Genomic DNA, 15,026 nt, shown 5'->3' with positions numbered 1-15,026 from the left:
TTTAATGTTCAAACGCCATGGTCCCAGCTGTGTGTGTGTGTGTGTGTGTGTGTGTATGAGTGAATCATATTGTCCTAGAACGATCAATAGTTAATAAAAAGACCAAAAGATGTAAAAACAATGTTTGCACATCCTACAATTTGTTCCAGTTGGTTTCAAAATAGAAGAGTAAATAATTCTGTGAGACTCCATTATCTACAAGATTCTGGGAGATTGGACTCGAGGGGAAGCGGAAACCACCTTCCCCTTTCACACACGCCGGGAAACCTTAGGGCTGCCAGAAGAACGCAGAGCACCCAGTTAACATTTGAATTTCAAATGAGCGACAAGGAATGTTTTAGTGGAAATCGGTCCCGTGCCATGTCGGGATAGACTTATACTAAAAAAAAAAAAAATCAGTCATTGCTTATTTGAAATGAAAACATAACTAGGCATCCTGCATTGTTGTCAGCTGAATCTAGCAACTCCACCACGCAATCCCCGAGAAACCAGGATCAGCCCAGACGTTGGTCAGGCACTGTGCCGCAAACCGAAGCGTTTCAAGGGTTTCAAGGGTTGCGGCACAGGCCTAGGTTGCAGGTTCGGTCCCCAGTCGGCACACACACGAAAGGAAACCAACTGGCGTTTCTCTCCCTCTCTTTCTCCCTCCCCTCCCCTTCCTCAAATGAATGAGTTCCTTGAACACAATGAAACAAAACAGGATTGTCCACTCAACCCCAGACCTCACCAGGGCCCGTACCTCCAGGTCATCTTCCGTGAAATCGATGACAGAAAAGGCATTGGAGACCGTGTGCCAGTCGTTCTTGTCATTAATGGATGACTCGTTGGCACCGTGACCCTGTCGACAAAAACTGGTTGCTATTGGCGCTGCTGTCAGGACAGTGAGTCACGGGAATACCTAGTCCTAGATGGAAATGGACTAGGAATGGAAATTTTCTCCATGAACATGCAAGAGCCAGTTCTATATAATGTTCTGAATGGTGAAAAAATATATTTTACTCTGATCATCTGGCGTAGGATGATTTGCCAACTGTCGCTTTATTCAAATTTATTTGGAAGTTTATTTAAAAAGCTTTGCTCCGGGAAAACTTGTGAAATTACATATTAGTGGTATATCTTGTTGTATATTTCTAAAAAGATTTTCTTGACATTTTTATTTTAAAAAATTGAAGACACATTTCAATGAGTATCTGCTGAAACACAGGGGGGAAATGAGTTTGAATTCCGAAAACAATCTGGACGCACTTAGCAACCACCAGCCAAAACTCGATGCGAGGGGACTGTCACTCAAGGAGAGTTTGGCGTTTGGAGAGAAACACAGGCTGTGTGAAGATGATCACAGCGGAAGTGTGACGAGACCTCACCCACTAACCCTAGAAGTGGTCTTTTAAATAAGTATCAGATCAACCAACGTCACAATTTTTAAAGAGAAAACATTCTAGGTGAGGGTTTCTTGATTATTTTGGTTTTGGAGAACCGGGTATTCTTTGTTTCCTGGTTCTCTGAAGATTCATTTGCTTACACGATTTCCTTCTTGCAAAGGGAACTGGCTAGTGTGAAATTTACAGCACTCCCCCCGCCCCCAATATCCCTTCCCACACACCCAGCAGCCTCTGCTCCGACCCCTGCCCCCAAGGCCCTGGGCCTGTGGAGTCAGCCCTTCGAGTGCACCTGGCGGTTTGGGAGCAATGCGAATGCACAACAAAGTAAAGCCACAGAGCTTGCCAAAGTTACAGAGGTCGTGAAATGAATCAAAATAATGCAAACTCTGGAATCGTCAAAGCCGCTGTGGTGTGAGGGGCTGGCTGAACTAACCTGGTCAGAACAAATTTACAAGGATAAAGCCGTGACTCCGCACTCCCAGAGGGAATGACTGGGTTATGGAAGGTTGGGAGAAACCCTCAGGAAAATGAATGAAACCTTTACATATGTTTAGAAATTGATCTTCTTTGATCACGCTATGCAAAGCTGAACGTGATGCCATCACGCAGCTTTGTTGGGAAAATTAGGTGCTCAAAAAGAAAAATATAACTGTTTAATTTATTCCTTGTCCTAAGAATTAGTGCAAAGCTTGTTAAAAAGATCGTAACATTCTTTTATCCTTATTATGTAGGTTTATTTTTCCAGACAAATCTCTATCATCCTTTCCTCCGTGATTTACTGTGATATGTTGCTGGTTTTGGAGATTCATTTTATAAGACCGTGTTTCCTTTCTCAAGTGACATCCCTCTATGCCTCCTGCCAGGTGACCTCCTCCGGTCAAAGCCGGGCCCTGTAAGAAGACAAAGATTCAAAAATCTTGGGGCAAAAAGGTGCTAGTGACATCAAATGCTGACAGGTGCTATGCATTCTGGGCATTCAGGCGTCCTAGAGCTGGCCGAAAAGAAAAAAAAATCAGTGATGGGAAGTTAAACTGTGAGTCAGTTTTGTAACACTAGATCTCAGGATTGCTTATAGGAGTGGCCTGAAGTGGTTTTTTTTTTTAAGGGTGCGTGTACATTCTGCAGCTAACAGATCTCAGAATGGAAGGCAGGAAGGCGCGAGAAGTCGTTTCCACGCTAGATTTGGAGGCGGACAATGTAGTAGCCTCAGCCGGGGACACCGACTGTCAGCAAGTCTCCGCCTCGCCTAGACCAGCAGCGCTCACCTGGCTGAGCGTGAGACTCACAGGGGATTCGTCTAATCGCATCTGTAACCACAGGGCAGTGTTGAATACAGCCCTGATGGCCAGCTCCCACCCCAGACCAATTACATCCGAATCTCAGAGGAGCAGAACCCAGGCATTTAGAAAGCTCCTTGGGTGCCCTGCCGGGGCGGCTCCACTGGCGGGAGCATCACCCTGAGCACCGTAAGGTTGCTGGTTTGGTCCCAGTGGGGGCGCGTGGGGGAGGCATCCAACCAATGTTTCTTTCTCACGTCGATGGATGTCTGTCTCTCTCTCTCCGCCCCCCTTCACCTCTCTCTCTCTCTAAAAATCAAATATATCACCCTTGGGTGAAGATTAAAAAACATTTTTTTAAAAAAGCTCCTTGGGCAGTTCTAATCGCAGCCGGGGCTGAGAACCACTCGTCCAGATGCTGGAGAATTTGCCGAGACGACACCTGCCAGGCACAGGAGGAGGTTTTGAGAGGTGTCGGGACCCCGGTGGGCAGCACGGCCTCCCGAGTGGGCTGACAAAGCCCTCAGGCCCCCCCGCAGAGGCCCCGCAGACCCCCCCACTCCCCTCCCCGGGGCCACCCAGGCCGGGGGCTGGCCCCTCCAACCTGTGAGAGGTATTTGTACAGCTGGGGGTCTCGCTCCAGCCCCAGGTAAGCGAGGAGCTCCTCTCCGCCACCTTCCAGGAGCTGGTAGAAGATGTGGAAATTCCGCTCCCCCTGGTTCTGATGGACGACTCGCGACTTTTCTATCAAGTAACTGATGATGTGCCCGCCTACGGGGATGCCCTTCAAAACAGGACAGAACAATGGGCAACGCGGCAATAACCAAGCCCTCGCCTACTGCTGTTTCCGGGGAACGGAAATGCTGAGGGATGTCGGGCCTGTCAACCTCTTGGGGGCAGTGTTTGTTTGTTTGTTTGTTTGTTTGTTTGTTTGCTTGCTTGTTTGTTTCTAGGCTCTGTTTAGAAAGATCTTTGCCCCAAGGTCATGAAGATGTTTTCTATGTTTTTGTGTAGAAGCGTGATTGTTTTACCGCTCATGTTTAGGACTTTAACTGATTACTATTTAATTTTTGTGTCCTAAGTGAGGTAGGGGGTCGAAGGTCTTTTTATCCACTTGAGTTTCCAGTTGATTGGCACCATCTGCTAGAGAGACAGTCCTGTCCCTGCTGAGCCAGTGCGGTGCTTCTGTCGTCAGTCAGGTGACCTGTACGTGGGGGTCTTTCTGGGCTCCGTTCTGGTCCATCGGCCTGTTTGTATGCCCTTGTGCCGATACCACACTGTCTTAATTATCATTCTTAATACCACATCCCTCAGAGGATTTGTTCCAGAATGTATACAGAACTCTCGCAAATCAGTGAGGAAAAAAAAAACAGCCCAATTGAACATGGGCAAAAGACTTCAACAATGACCAAAATTTCATGAATAATTGGAAGACACAAACTTAAATCACAGTGAGAAAAGCACTATACCCAAAATTGCAAGGACTGACATACCAATTACCAAAGCTTCATCGATCATCAGGAAGATGAACTTAAATCACAGTGAGCACTGTCCTCCACCAGAATGCCTGTGGCAGGGAGGACCAACATACCAAACGGTGGCAAAGGTGCAGAGCAACTGGGCCCATCATTAATTATTGTAGCATCGCTGGCAGGAGCCCGGCAATGCCCCTGCAGGCGTGTGCCCAACACAAATGCATGCCCGCATCCAAGAAAGACGTGCGCAAGGATGTCCTGTTTGCAGCGGCCCCGACCTGGAAACAACTCAAAGCTCCGTTGACAGGAGGACAGCTAAATGGTGACAAAGCCATACAGTCAAAAGTGAACTTCCGCCACGTGCAGCCACATGAATGAACTCCGCAGACAGGACGGACTGTCTGATTCCGTGTTTGTGAAGCCCAAGAACCAGCAAAATCAGTGGGACTGCAGAAGTCAGAACAGCAGTCGCCTCTGGGAAGGGGGGCGTGCACTGTCAGAGAAGGGCGAGAGAAACCTCTGGGCGCTCGACATTTTTATATCTTGACCTGAGTGGCGGTTACACAGGTGGAGACGTGGGTGAACGTTCACTGAGCTGTAGTCATGTGTCCTTTCCAGGACGTGTGCTAAATTTCAACGTAGAGGTTAAAAATGTACACAGCGATTTTTTCCAAAGTCTCAGCACCGGGCTCTGGAAACCCCAAAGCCAGCCAGTCCCCATCGCTACACTCAGAGCTCAGCCGGGTCCTGTTCTCCAGGCCGAGCGTCACGTTGTCCCGTGGAATTACACGTCCTCCAGAGCTGCATTAGCCCCATTTAAGTCTGGGCGAACCACGGCCACACTCAGCCAGGACCTGTTGTCTCTGGCCACTGTCCTGTCACAACAGCAGCCGACTCTCCGGCCGTGTCCGAAAAGCTCGGCAGCCGTTGCCTGAACAGCGTCTGGCTCACTCGGAACGCTTTCGAGCTCCGTAAGAAACGGCCTCACCCTGACACTCGGTCCCAAGACTGGTCCACGTGCAGCTGTCGGTCATTCGCTCCCTCGCTCCCACGCCCCCACAACCCCTCCTTGCAGGAACACCCCACAATTTAATGAGCTACTCTCCCGTCGACAGACATTCAGTCCTCGCCGGCGGTGTTGGTTGTTTCCAGTGCTTTTGCCGCCAGGGACAGTACTGCTGTGGGCGCGCTCCCAGGTCTGCGGGACTAGCCTCAGAGGTGGAGCGTCTCCACTGCCATCAGGGACAGTACTGCTGTGGGCGCACTCACAGGTCTGTGGGACTAGTTCCAGGGGTGGAGTGTTTCCACCTTAGATTGTGCGACTTCAACTTCACAAGATGATACAGGGCGGGGTGGGGGGGTGGGGCAGAAGGAGGTTTGCAGCTGTGAGGTTTGCAAAACCGAGTTTGCTCTCGCATTGTTACTTATTAATTATTGTACTGCTATCCATACGAACAACTGCAAACCTCCTTTTGCCCCGCCCTGGATATTGTTTTCCAAGTGGGTTGCACCGACGTACCCCCAGCCGGCTATGTGTGAGAGTTCCTAAGGACCCACATTTTTGCCAACACCTGGGATTCTCAGACTTCCTAATTTCTACCCGTCTAGGAGGTACAAAATGGTATTTCACTGTGGTCTTTCTTTGCATTTCCTAAAATGAAGACTGATCCTGGAGCTCTCAGCTATCTGAGCCAATAAATGCCTTTCCTCCCTGAGGGTGACCTGGATTGGGCGTCCGTCGCTGGTAAGGGAAGAGGTGCCCACCAACCCGTAAGAGGAGCTTAGTGTACCTTAAAGTCAAACTGTATGTCCATGTATTTCCCAAATCGGCTGGAGTTGTCATTCCGGAGCGTTTTGGCATTTCCAAAAGCCTAGGAATGCAAAGTGGAGATGGGGAGGGGCTGAACCAAACTGTCACTCACTGTCATTTAAACTCACTGTAGTCCAACCAAACTGTCACTCACTGTCATTTAAACTCACTGTAGTCCTGACCCCAAATGACATGCATATTATTTTTTAAAAAAAGAACACCCAGGCTGGTGTAGCTCAGTGGATTGAGTGCGGGCTTCGAACCAAAGAGTCATAGGTTTGATTCCCAGTCAGGGCACATGCCTGGGTTGCAGGCCATGACCCCCAGCAACCGCACATTGATGTTTCTCTCTCCCTCTCTTTTCTCCCTCCCTTCCCTCTCTAAAAATAAATAAAAATCTTTAAAAAAAGAATGAGTAGATGAAACCTTAAAAAAATTAAAAAAAAAAAAGAAAGAAAAAACTGCCGGGAGGTGGGGGGAGAGCCAGGGATGAAAGCTGTGCTTTATCTTCTAAGAAGAAATCCCTAACTACAGAGAATTTGCTGCCAACTTGCTAGGGTTGGACCCAAAGAAAAAAAGGGGAAATATCTTCTCCCCGGAATCCAGTCCAGAAGGAGATTAGACAGGGCCTAGGGAGGGGTATAGGGGGCCCTCGGCCCCTCCCTGCTGCTCTCGAAGGCAGAGCTGGCGGCCCCCTCACCAGGCCCCTTCTTCTTATACCACAGAGATAAACCAACCATTCAGCCCAAAGGTCCCCTGAGAAATCCCTTCCACCTAAACGTCTTTTATACAAAGGACAACAAAACCACGGGAGAAAATAACTTGTTCAAAATTATCCAGCAAGTCGGTGAATTGCAGCAGTAGAAATAACCACCCAAATGATTTTAATTAATAATAAAAACATGAACAAATAATCGAGCATTATTTCAGTGCTTCCGAGTTGTGTCGTGTGCTTTCAATGCACTCGTCCTGTTCAATCCTCAAGGCCTGCTAGGAGGCAGGCGCATGAGCAGACCCAGTCCACAGAGCGGAAAAACAGGCCCCGGGATGGGAAGTGGCCTGCTGGAGCCTGCTGGTGCGTGGCGGCCTGGGACTATCATCACGCCTGCTGGACTTCAAGGTCATGCCCTTAGTCGCAATGCTACCCCAGAGACCCCTCTTCTGAATCCCCAGACAGTGAGTGACTGGCCTGCCCAAACAGGGGACTCTCCTTACTTAGCGACCTTCCGGCAACTTCCCCACCCCCCTACACCGCAGGCCCTGAAAGGTTGCTCACCTCCAGCACCGGGTTGGAGAGCAGCAGTCTGTCCCGGACTACTTCCAGGGAGTCCGTCATTGGGCAGGTCATGGCAAAGTACTGCAGAATCTTCTTGGAGGCCTCCGTCTTCCCCGCCCCGCTCTCTCCAGAAATGAGGATGAGGTGGTTGGTTAGCTCCGAGCACATCATGCGGTAAGCATTGTCGGCTATGGCATAGCTGGAGAAGCGGAACGGAAAGAGTGGCGGTGGGGAGCGGCCGTGACGCTCCTGCCCTTGGCTCGCCACTCACAAGGACAGAAGGACAAAGCCCCCTGGCTCCAGGAAGCCACGTGCAGACTGTAGTGCAAGGACAGCGAGCTCAGACGGAGCTCAAATCCCGCCACGACCTGGCCACGGATCACACTTAACATGCACGAGGCAGCAAAGCTCAAGTAGTGCATGAGATCAGGTGAAGAGCTGGAGCAGTCACAGAAATAATTTTTTAATCTAACAAACTTATTTTTTAAAACCTATCAACATTTCTTCTAAATTAAGCCAGATATTAAATTACTAGTTGTAGATGGAAATAACATCTTGTCTAAATGTTAAATAATTCAACAGATACAGTAAGGTCAACCTCACGTTTCTCAAAACCTAGGGAATTAGAAGTATAGAGACAGGAAATCAAAAAAGATTTTAAAACCTCGGTGATATCTTTAGGACAACAGCTAAAACTCCTAAGGGATTTATCTCCAAGGGCAGAAACCAAAGCATAAAGGTCTCCCAAGTTTATGAGCTTCGCTTGTGGCTGACTTTGCAAGCTAACTGTTTCAGAGATCTTCGGTGGCCGTGACACAGAAAAGTTTATAAATGCCTTGGGAGGTGAAGAGATGAGTCACCCAGACAAATAGAGGGAGAACATAAATATCAGCCCAGAAATCAACGAGGGAGGAGAAAAGGAAGTTTAGCAAAGCCCAAATCACACAGGAAATGGCTTTTCTTAATGGATCTGCAGCCTTGGTAAGCTCCTCCCAACGGGGCTTCTCCTTAGCTGCCGCGACACCAGGCACCAGGGGGATGCGGCAGCATCAGCCCACTTTGCAGAGAAGGCGCCTCTCTAGCCACTCATAGACTTCTCAGCCGTTTCAACAGATTCCGCCTCTCATCACATCTCAGCTGAGATTCGACAAGGATTTGCTATCGTTTTCTACTGTGTTCAGAGACTTATTTTGCAAGGCATGGAAGACTTATTTTACAAGGCAGCAGCAGTTTCAGTGAGATAGGGAACCTCATGAGTATGCATCCAGGGTCTGGACGGATGGATAGGTGGTTATGTAGTTGGTTGAATGAATGGATGGGTGGATTCATGGATGAACGGATGTGTGCATGGATGAGGGGGTGAATGGATAGAAGGACAGACGGATGAGTGAATGTGTGGGTGGGTGGGTAGGTGTGAATAAAGGAGAGAGGGAGGGGGAAAAGGAGATGAAGGAAAGAAACCGGAAAACACCCCTGTTGGTGACCCGATGGGTGCTACTTACACATGAGGTGGCAGTTCAAAGAAATTGACCCCTTGATAAAGTTTCATCTGGCTCAGGGTGTAGATGCCGAGCTCCTGGTACGGATTCACAGACACAAGCAGGGTGCCAATGTAAGTCTAGGGGAACGGGCCAAAGCACCAGTGAGGAGCCCCGCAGTGCGCGCGGCCACAGAAAGAGACCGTCACGTGCTAGGACCCCCACGCGTTCATTCGGTTTTGGTGACATAACACGATGAATGAGACACTTGGGGAGGGGTGCATAAGCCACCAAGGGATCTAGGCTGTTTCAATTAGGAATAAATAAGAAAGATGTAAGCAGGGTAATCAGAGAGGGAACGACTAAGGAAGGCCACTCAGCTAGTGGGCTAAGGGAAGCCAAGCCTTCTTTCAGGAGCTGACCTCCGAGCTAAGACCTGAGGGGCGAGGAACAAAGCCTTGAAAAAGTCGGCAGGAAGGGCGTGGCAGGCTGGCTGCTATGGAAACTGGTGATGGAGGGGAGAAAGGAAACCGGTGAGAGGTGACTGGGTCAAGACATGGCCCCAGACCCTAGATCTAGCCACAGACCTTAAAGTCACATAGGTCGACAGACACTTTTTTGGTGCTGCGACCAGCCTCATTTGGGTTTCTGTCACCGGCCGCCATGAAGGCTCAACCCACATGGGTCAAAGCCCAGCGGGCAGTGGCCCCGAGAGGCCTCCTTCCGCTGGCTAACCTAACAGAGTGATGCTCTTCGCAGACGCCGAAGCTGTGAAGGCAGGGAGGGAACCGCCCCCGGAGGAGAACACCGAGGAAGGGGTTACGTTACATAGATGAGGTTCTCTCTGAAACGCTTGCGAAGATTGTCCAGAAAGGCAGCCTCGCTGGTGTACGCGTCCAACAGCACGAAGTCCTGCACCCCGACCTTGTCGCGGGCGGTCAGCGCGCCTTCCATGTGCAGACGGATGTGCCTCCGCCGCACTTCTTCTTTCTGCAGGAAACAGAACGGGCCTCGGCAGCTCGTTTATTCTGGCTTTTTTTTTGCACATCTCATGTGGAAATAGCAAGATGCTAAGCCCGGGGGATGGTAGAGAGCCAAGATGGCGTTATGCTATCTTCACTAAGAGCCTGCTGGATGGCAGAGGATCTCAAGGGAAAGAGGATACCAGGGAAAGAGCTGGTCTATGGTCACCACGCAGAACAACTCTCCCGGACACAGGCGAGCAAACGGGGTCAGGTCACTGCTGGGCAGGAGACCTGGCGCTGCACTGTTGGAGCTGGGAAGACCCTGGAAAACCACTGTCCAGGACTCAGGCCACCAGAGGCTGGAGGCTGGAGGCTGGAGCTTGTGCAGACAGAGCAGGGTCACAGCCACAGCAAGAGCTCTGGCATGTGCGATGTCTGTTTTGGGAGGACTGCAGCAAGGTAGTCACCAATGTCTGGTCACAGCCATGAGGTCTCCGAGGGGCGCTATGCTCTGGGACCACAGTTAGTGCATGTCCCACCCACCCACCACTGTGTGTGCGGCTGAAAAGCAAGGAAAAGCAAAACATTAGCAAAGGGAGCCAAGAAGAGAGAGCTCCTGCTGCTGCAATGTCCCTCCAGCGCCCTCTGCTGACACTTCTCACACCAGGGAGAAAGGCTTCGGGTGGGGGCTTCATCACCACAGAGGGACTGAAGGGCGGATCTGGGTTTGAAAGGGGACAAAGGAACGGTTGGCACATGCAGATATGCGAAGGTTCTAGAATAGCTGAAATGACCTTGAAAAGGAAAAGCAAGGTTAGAAGACTCCCACCCCTTCACTTCAGGTAACCAAGAGTGTGTGTCAATTGATGTTTTGACAACTGACAATTGTCAAAACAATTCAGTGCAGAAAAGGAAAATCTTTCCAACCAATAGTGCAAGCACAAGTAGATAGCCATAAGGAAAAAAACCCTCATTTCAACCCCTACTTCCCACTATACACATAATATATATTGAATATATAACATATAGCAGTTGCACAACACATAAATTTATATTTTATGTATAGTTAATATATATTAACTTGAGTTGGATCTCAGAACTGAATGCAAGTGCAAAATCTGTATAAAACTATTAGGAGAAAACAGGGCAAAATATCTTTGCACCCAGAGGAAGGCAAAGTTTTCTTAGAACATAGGAAGAAACTATAAAAAAATTAGACTTCATCAAATATATAATTTCTTATCAAAAGACACTGTTTTAAAAAAAAACCAACAGGCAAACCACAGGCTGGCAGAAAATATTCACAAAATATATACCTGCAGAGGATTTGTGTCCAGAATGAAACACTCCTTCAGCTCAATAATGAAAAGCCAAAATCAATTTAAAAAATTGGACAAAAAACTTGACTAGTTCACAAAGGAAGACAGACAGATGGCCAAGAAGCACATAGGAAAGTGCTCAACGTCCTCAGTCGGCAGGAAGATGTGGACTGAAGCCACAGCGAGACGCCACCAGAACAGTCCGAAGGCAGCGGACTGACGTCGTCGGACAGCAGCACGGACGTGGGGCAGGCGCAACTCCCACGCGCCGCCGGCAGGAAGGCGGAGTGACAGAACCCCTTCGGGAGAAAGCCTGGCGGTGTCTAATGAAGTGAACTGTGCCCCTGCCCTTTGATCCGGCGATGCCATGCCTAGGTGTTTACACAGAACAAATGTAAACACATGCCCGCAAAAAGAGGCTTGAACATAAAGGTTCACATCGACTTTATCTGGAGTGGCCCCAAACTGGACACGATCCAGATTTCCATCCGCTGGAGAACGAACTCGGGCCATCGACAAAATAGAATGGGCGCGGAGATAAAAAGAAATGACTGAAGGCACAACGACATGGATGACTCTCACAGACATTACGCCGCGGGAAAGGGCTCAGGCACAAAAGACCGCGTGCCGTAGGGTTCTGCTGATACGAACTCTGGGACGAGCACAACTAGTCCACGGTGCAAATCAGAACAGTGGTTGCCCGGTTAGAGGGGACTGTCCGGCAGAGGGCACTTTTCGGAGCGATGCAAACGTTCGAGAACTCAGTGGGGCTGTGAGTCACACGGGTGTGTATCTATTGGTCAAGATGTTTGTTAAGATGGTGTGCATTTTGAGGTGTGCAAACTTTATTTTAAAATGAACCCTAAAAGTAATCAGCTGGGGAGGGGATGGCGAGTGGGTGGAGGAATCAAGGACAACAGAATGGTGGGGTTGACTGCTGAAGCAGGGTAGGGTAGGGATTTATTATACTGTTCAGTTCCCTTTGTATGTAATTGTGATTTCCCTCGGTAACTGTTTCTACAAAACAGAACGGCCACCAGGTGTCTCCCTACACTAGCCAAAGGGAGCGAGAATAAACAGTCACCTGCTCTCCAAGGTTGAAAACAGTGCATTTAGATCAAACAGTATTTCAGTGATTCCAAATGTCCTCATTGGCAAGTTTTGTTTTGTTCTGTTTGGTTTTTGTAAGAGAGGCAGCGTGGCACAGGGATTGGGCACAAGGACTTTGGCGCACAAGCCTGTGCAGGTTCAAATCCCACTTCTGTCTGTCTCTTCCTGGTGGTGCAACCTGGGGAAAGCCTCTCCATCTGTCTGCGTCCCCAGCTCTGTTCCTTGTTTGTAAAAGGGAGTCCATTGCACCTACTTCCCAGGGTTGTTGGTTTGAACAGAACCATGGGAAGCACTTGGAACAGTGCCAGACACAACGTCAGCTCCGTAAGCAATTGCTTCTGTCTTCAGATTAATTCAGAAACAAGACCATAAACCCTGGCTGGCATAGCTCAGTGGATTGAGAGTGGGCTGCGCACCAAGGCATCGCAGGTTCTATTCCCAGTCAGGGTACATGCCTGGGTTGCAGGCCATGACCCCCAGCAACTGCACATTGAAGTCTCTCTCTCTCTCTCTCTCTCTCTCTCTCTCTCTCTCTCTCTCCCCCCCTTCCCTCTCTACAAATAAATAAAATCTTTAAAAAAAAAAAGAAAAAAGAAACAAGACTATAATAAAGCAAAAATCTATCGGTTAGCAGTCAACAAGACTCTACTGGGAACAGGCTGGAGTCTGGAATGGTATGTGGGGCTACGCCCCCAACACCAGAGAGGAACAAAGCTTCTCTCTCGCCTGCGCTGCAGACGGCAGGGTGGTGTGCTAGCGACAGTGAGCGCCCTGCATGCGGCCTTATGCGACTCGCAGCCCAAAGTGAGCTGAAAAATCCTCCACCGTTAAGGAATACGACAATGCAATCATGTAAGAAACTTCAATATATAACGCTAAGGAAAACAGAGCCTTCCTGATGAAAGGGAAAGTGAGACTCTCACCAGGTTGCCCGTGGACACGCGGAAGAGAGTCTGGGGAACCCCTTGGGCGTGGAGAGTTCGCAAACCGCCGAGCGACCCCTGACTCACGACCCCAAGCTTCACGACTTGAGTGTTTCCTCTAGACTGAGAATCAGACCTGTGCGACCAGCAGGACCACTATTTACTTCACGTGTTTCTTCAAGTAGCGTTTGCCCCATGACTGCATATAGTGAAATATTTTACCACGAAAAGTGTTCACACGCGGAAGCATTAAGAGCACAAGAAACCAAATGTATCCATTACTCAACTCCGAAAACACCAGGCTGCGGTGTCTCCTGTTCAGGCCTGCTCCCCTCCGCCCCACACCACACTCTCCGAGTCGCCAACATCCTGTCGCTTTTTAAGGGTTCGGTGGGTATCTCTAGAAGACAAGGATCCTTTTTCAAATATACATACACAACCCCCTTGTCACACATGGGGAACTTCATGATGTCACGGCACCAAATCAAATTTTCTCTAGTTATAATATTTTTTACACTTACTTTGGTCCCGTCGGGACCCAAACGAGGCCTAGACATCGCATTTAGCTGACGTCTCTCTCAAGTCTCTCTTGTTCTCTGGGTTCCCTCTCCTTTCCTTTTCCTTGGAATGTATTTGTCGAAGAAACTGAACAATCTGTCCGACAGAATGTCTCCCATTCCAGACTCTGACTGTGTTCTTATGGGGTCGTTTAACATGTTCTTTTTTCCTCCTGGATTTCCTGGGAATTAGTAAGCGCATGTGGCTGGTGGCTGGTGGCTGCCGCACTGCACAGGGAGGCAACGCTGGCATGCACTCAGGAGGTCTCCCTGGAGGGCGGACCCACCTGCCTGATTCAGCTGTGAATGATTTAAGTCCTTTGAAATTTCAGACTCTTTTTACAGCCCCGGCTGTGGTTGGTTTGGTCAATATGTGTGTTTGAGGCAAAATGTAAACCCCGAGACTGTTGGGTACAAGGTTTTTACTTGTATTAGTCAATGGTGTTGTCTAAATTTTCTACGTTCTACTGATATTTTGTTTTTGCTGTGGCTGCCTGTCTCTTTCTGAGAGAGGCTAGTTTAAGATCTTCCACTATGAAACTGTCATAAAATGATTACAGCACCATATATATGTACAACGGAGCTTTTTGCAACTGCAAAAAGAAATGAGGAAATGTTGCTATAAACGACTCTGAAGTCATGTCCAGGGTGGATTTCCCAGTAAAAAGACAAGGTGGAAAATTGTATGTAGAGGGTGCAGATGTTTGCCTAAAAGGGAGGGAAACACATCTCTATGTATATATGCTTATATTTAAGAAATGAAACAATTTTAGCATTTTAGACATTTTTAAATGGTTATTTACAGAAGGAAGAAGGGAGTAGGGCAGAAAGGACAGAAATAAAGCTAGTAAAGAAAGCTAATAAAGACTACCTTCTCACTACCTTACAATCTATAACAAGGCAAGTGTGCCCACCGTCCCCACTCCTATTCCACATAGTAGGGGACGTTCTAGCCAGAACAATAAGGCAACAAAAAGGAAGAGGAGGCATTGGAGTTGGAAAGGAGGAAGTAAGATCGGTCCTATTTGTAGCTGACGTGATGTTATAGAGAGAAAATCTTAGACTCCCCCCAAAACTGTTGGACCTAATCAACACAATATGATGCAAAATACAAAGTTAACATACAAAAGTCAGCGGCATTTCTATACACTAACAACAAACTATCTGGGAAAAGAATAAAGAAAATTATTCCATAAAACATACCTTCTTGAGCTCTCAACCAAAAGGCTTAGAAACCGTGACCGACCCGGTAGTAATGAGCACCCCTAGTGGCACACCGTGGTATCCACCACCTTTCCACTGGAAGAAATCAGGGCTCATGGGGCAGGTTCAAGGTCGAGGCTGAGAATGTACACGGTAAGCCCCAGACAGCTTGGTGTCCTGCTCAGGAAGGAAGCTAACGAAGACTATTAAGGCCATGTGAAGAGGACTCAGGAGCCCCACTTAATAGGGTC

At 48.6% G+C, this 15,026-nt stretch overlaps 1 protein-coding gene across 1 annotated transcript in view; it reads right to left on the bottom strand.

The window, feature by feature from the left end:
- The window catches only part of MYO1H (myosin IH), a 35,253-nt gene extending 25,568 nt beyond the window's left edge, over positions 1-9,685 (bottom strand). Inside the window, exons 1-6 of the mRNA XM_045844178.1 lie at positions 9,527-9,685; positions 8,723-8,838; positions 7,221-7,419; positions 5,925-6,005; positions 3,264-3,443; positions 740-838 (exon numbers count right to left, since the gene is read on the bottom strand). Of these exons, the coding sequence (XP_045700134.1) occupies positions 740-838; positions 3,264-3,443; positions 5,925-6,005; positions 7,221-7,419; positions 8,723-8,838; positions 9,527-9,652 (801 nt within the window). The 5' untranslated portion in view covers positions 9,653-9,685. The remainder of the gene's footprint in view (positions 1-739; positions 839-3,263; positions 3,444-5,924; positions 6,006-7,220; positions 7,420-8,722; positions 8,839-9,526) is intronic.
- Positions 9,686-15,026: the final 5,341 nt, after the last annotated feature.

Source organism: Phyllostomus hastatus, unplaced genomic scaffold (genome assembly GCF_019186645.2).
Source record: "Phyllostomus hastatus isolate PE091 unplaced genomic scaffold, TTU_PhHast_1.1 phas_contig_1162, whole genome shotgun sequence".
NCBI lineage: Eukaryota > Metazoa > Chordata > Mammalia > Chiroptera > Phyllostomidae > Phyllostomus > Phyllostomus hastatus.
Note: the sequence above shows the minus strand (reverse complement) of the source record. Positions and strands in the feature narration are given on the sequence as shown.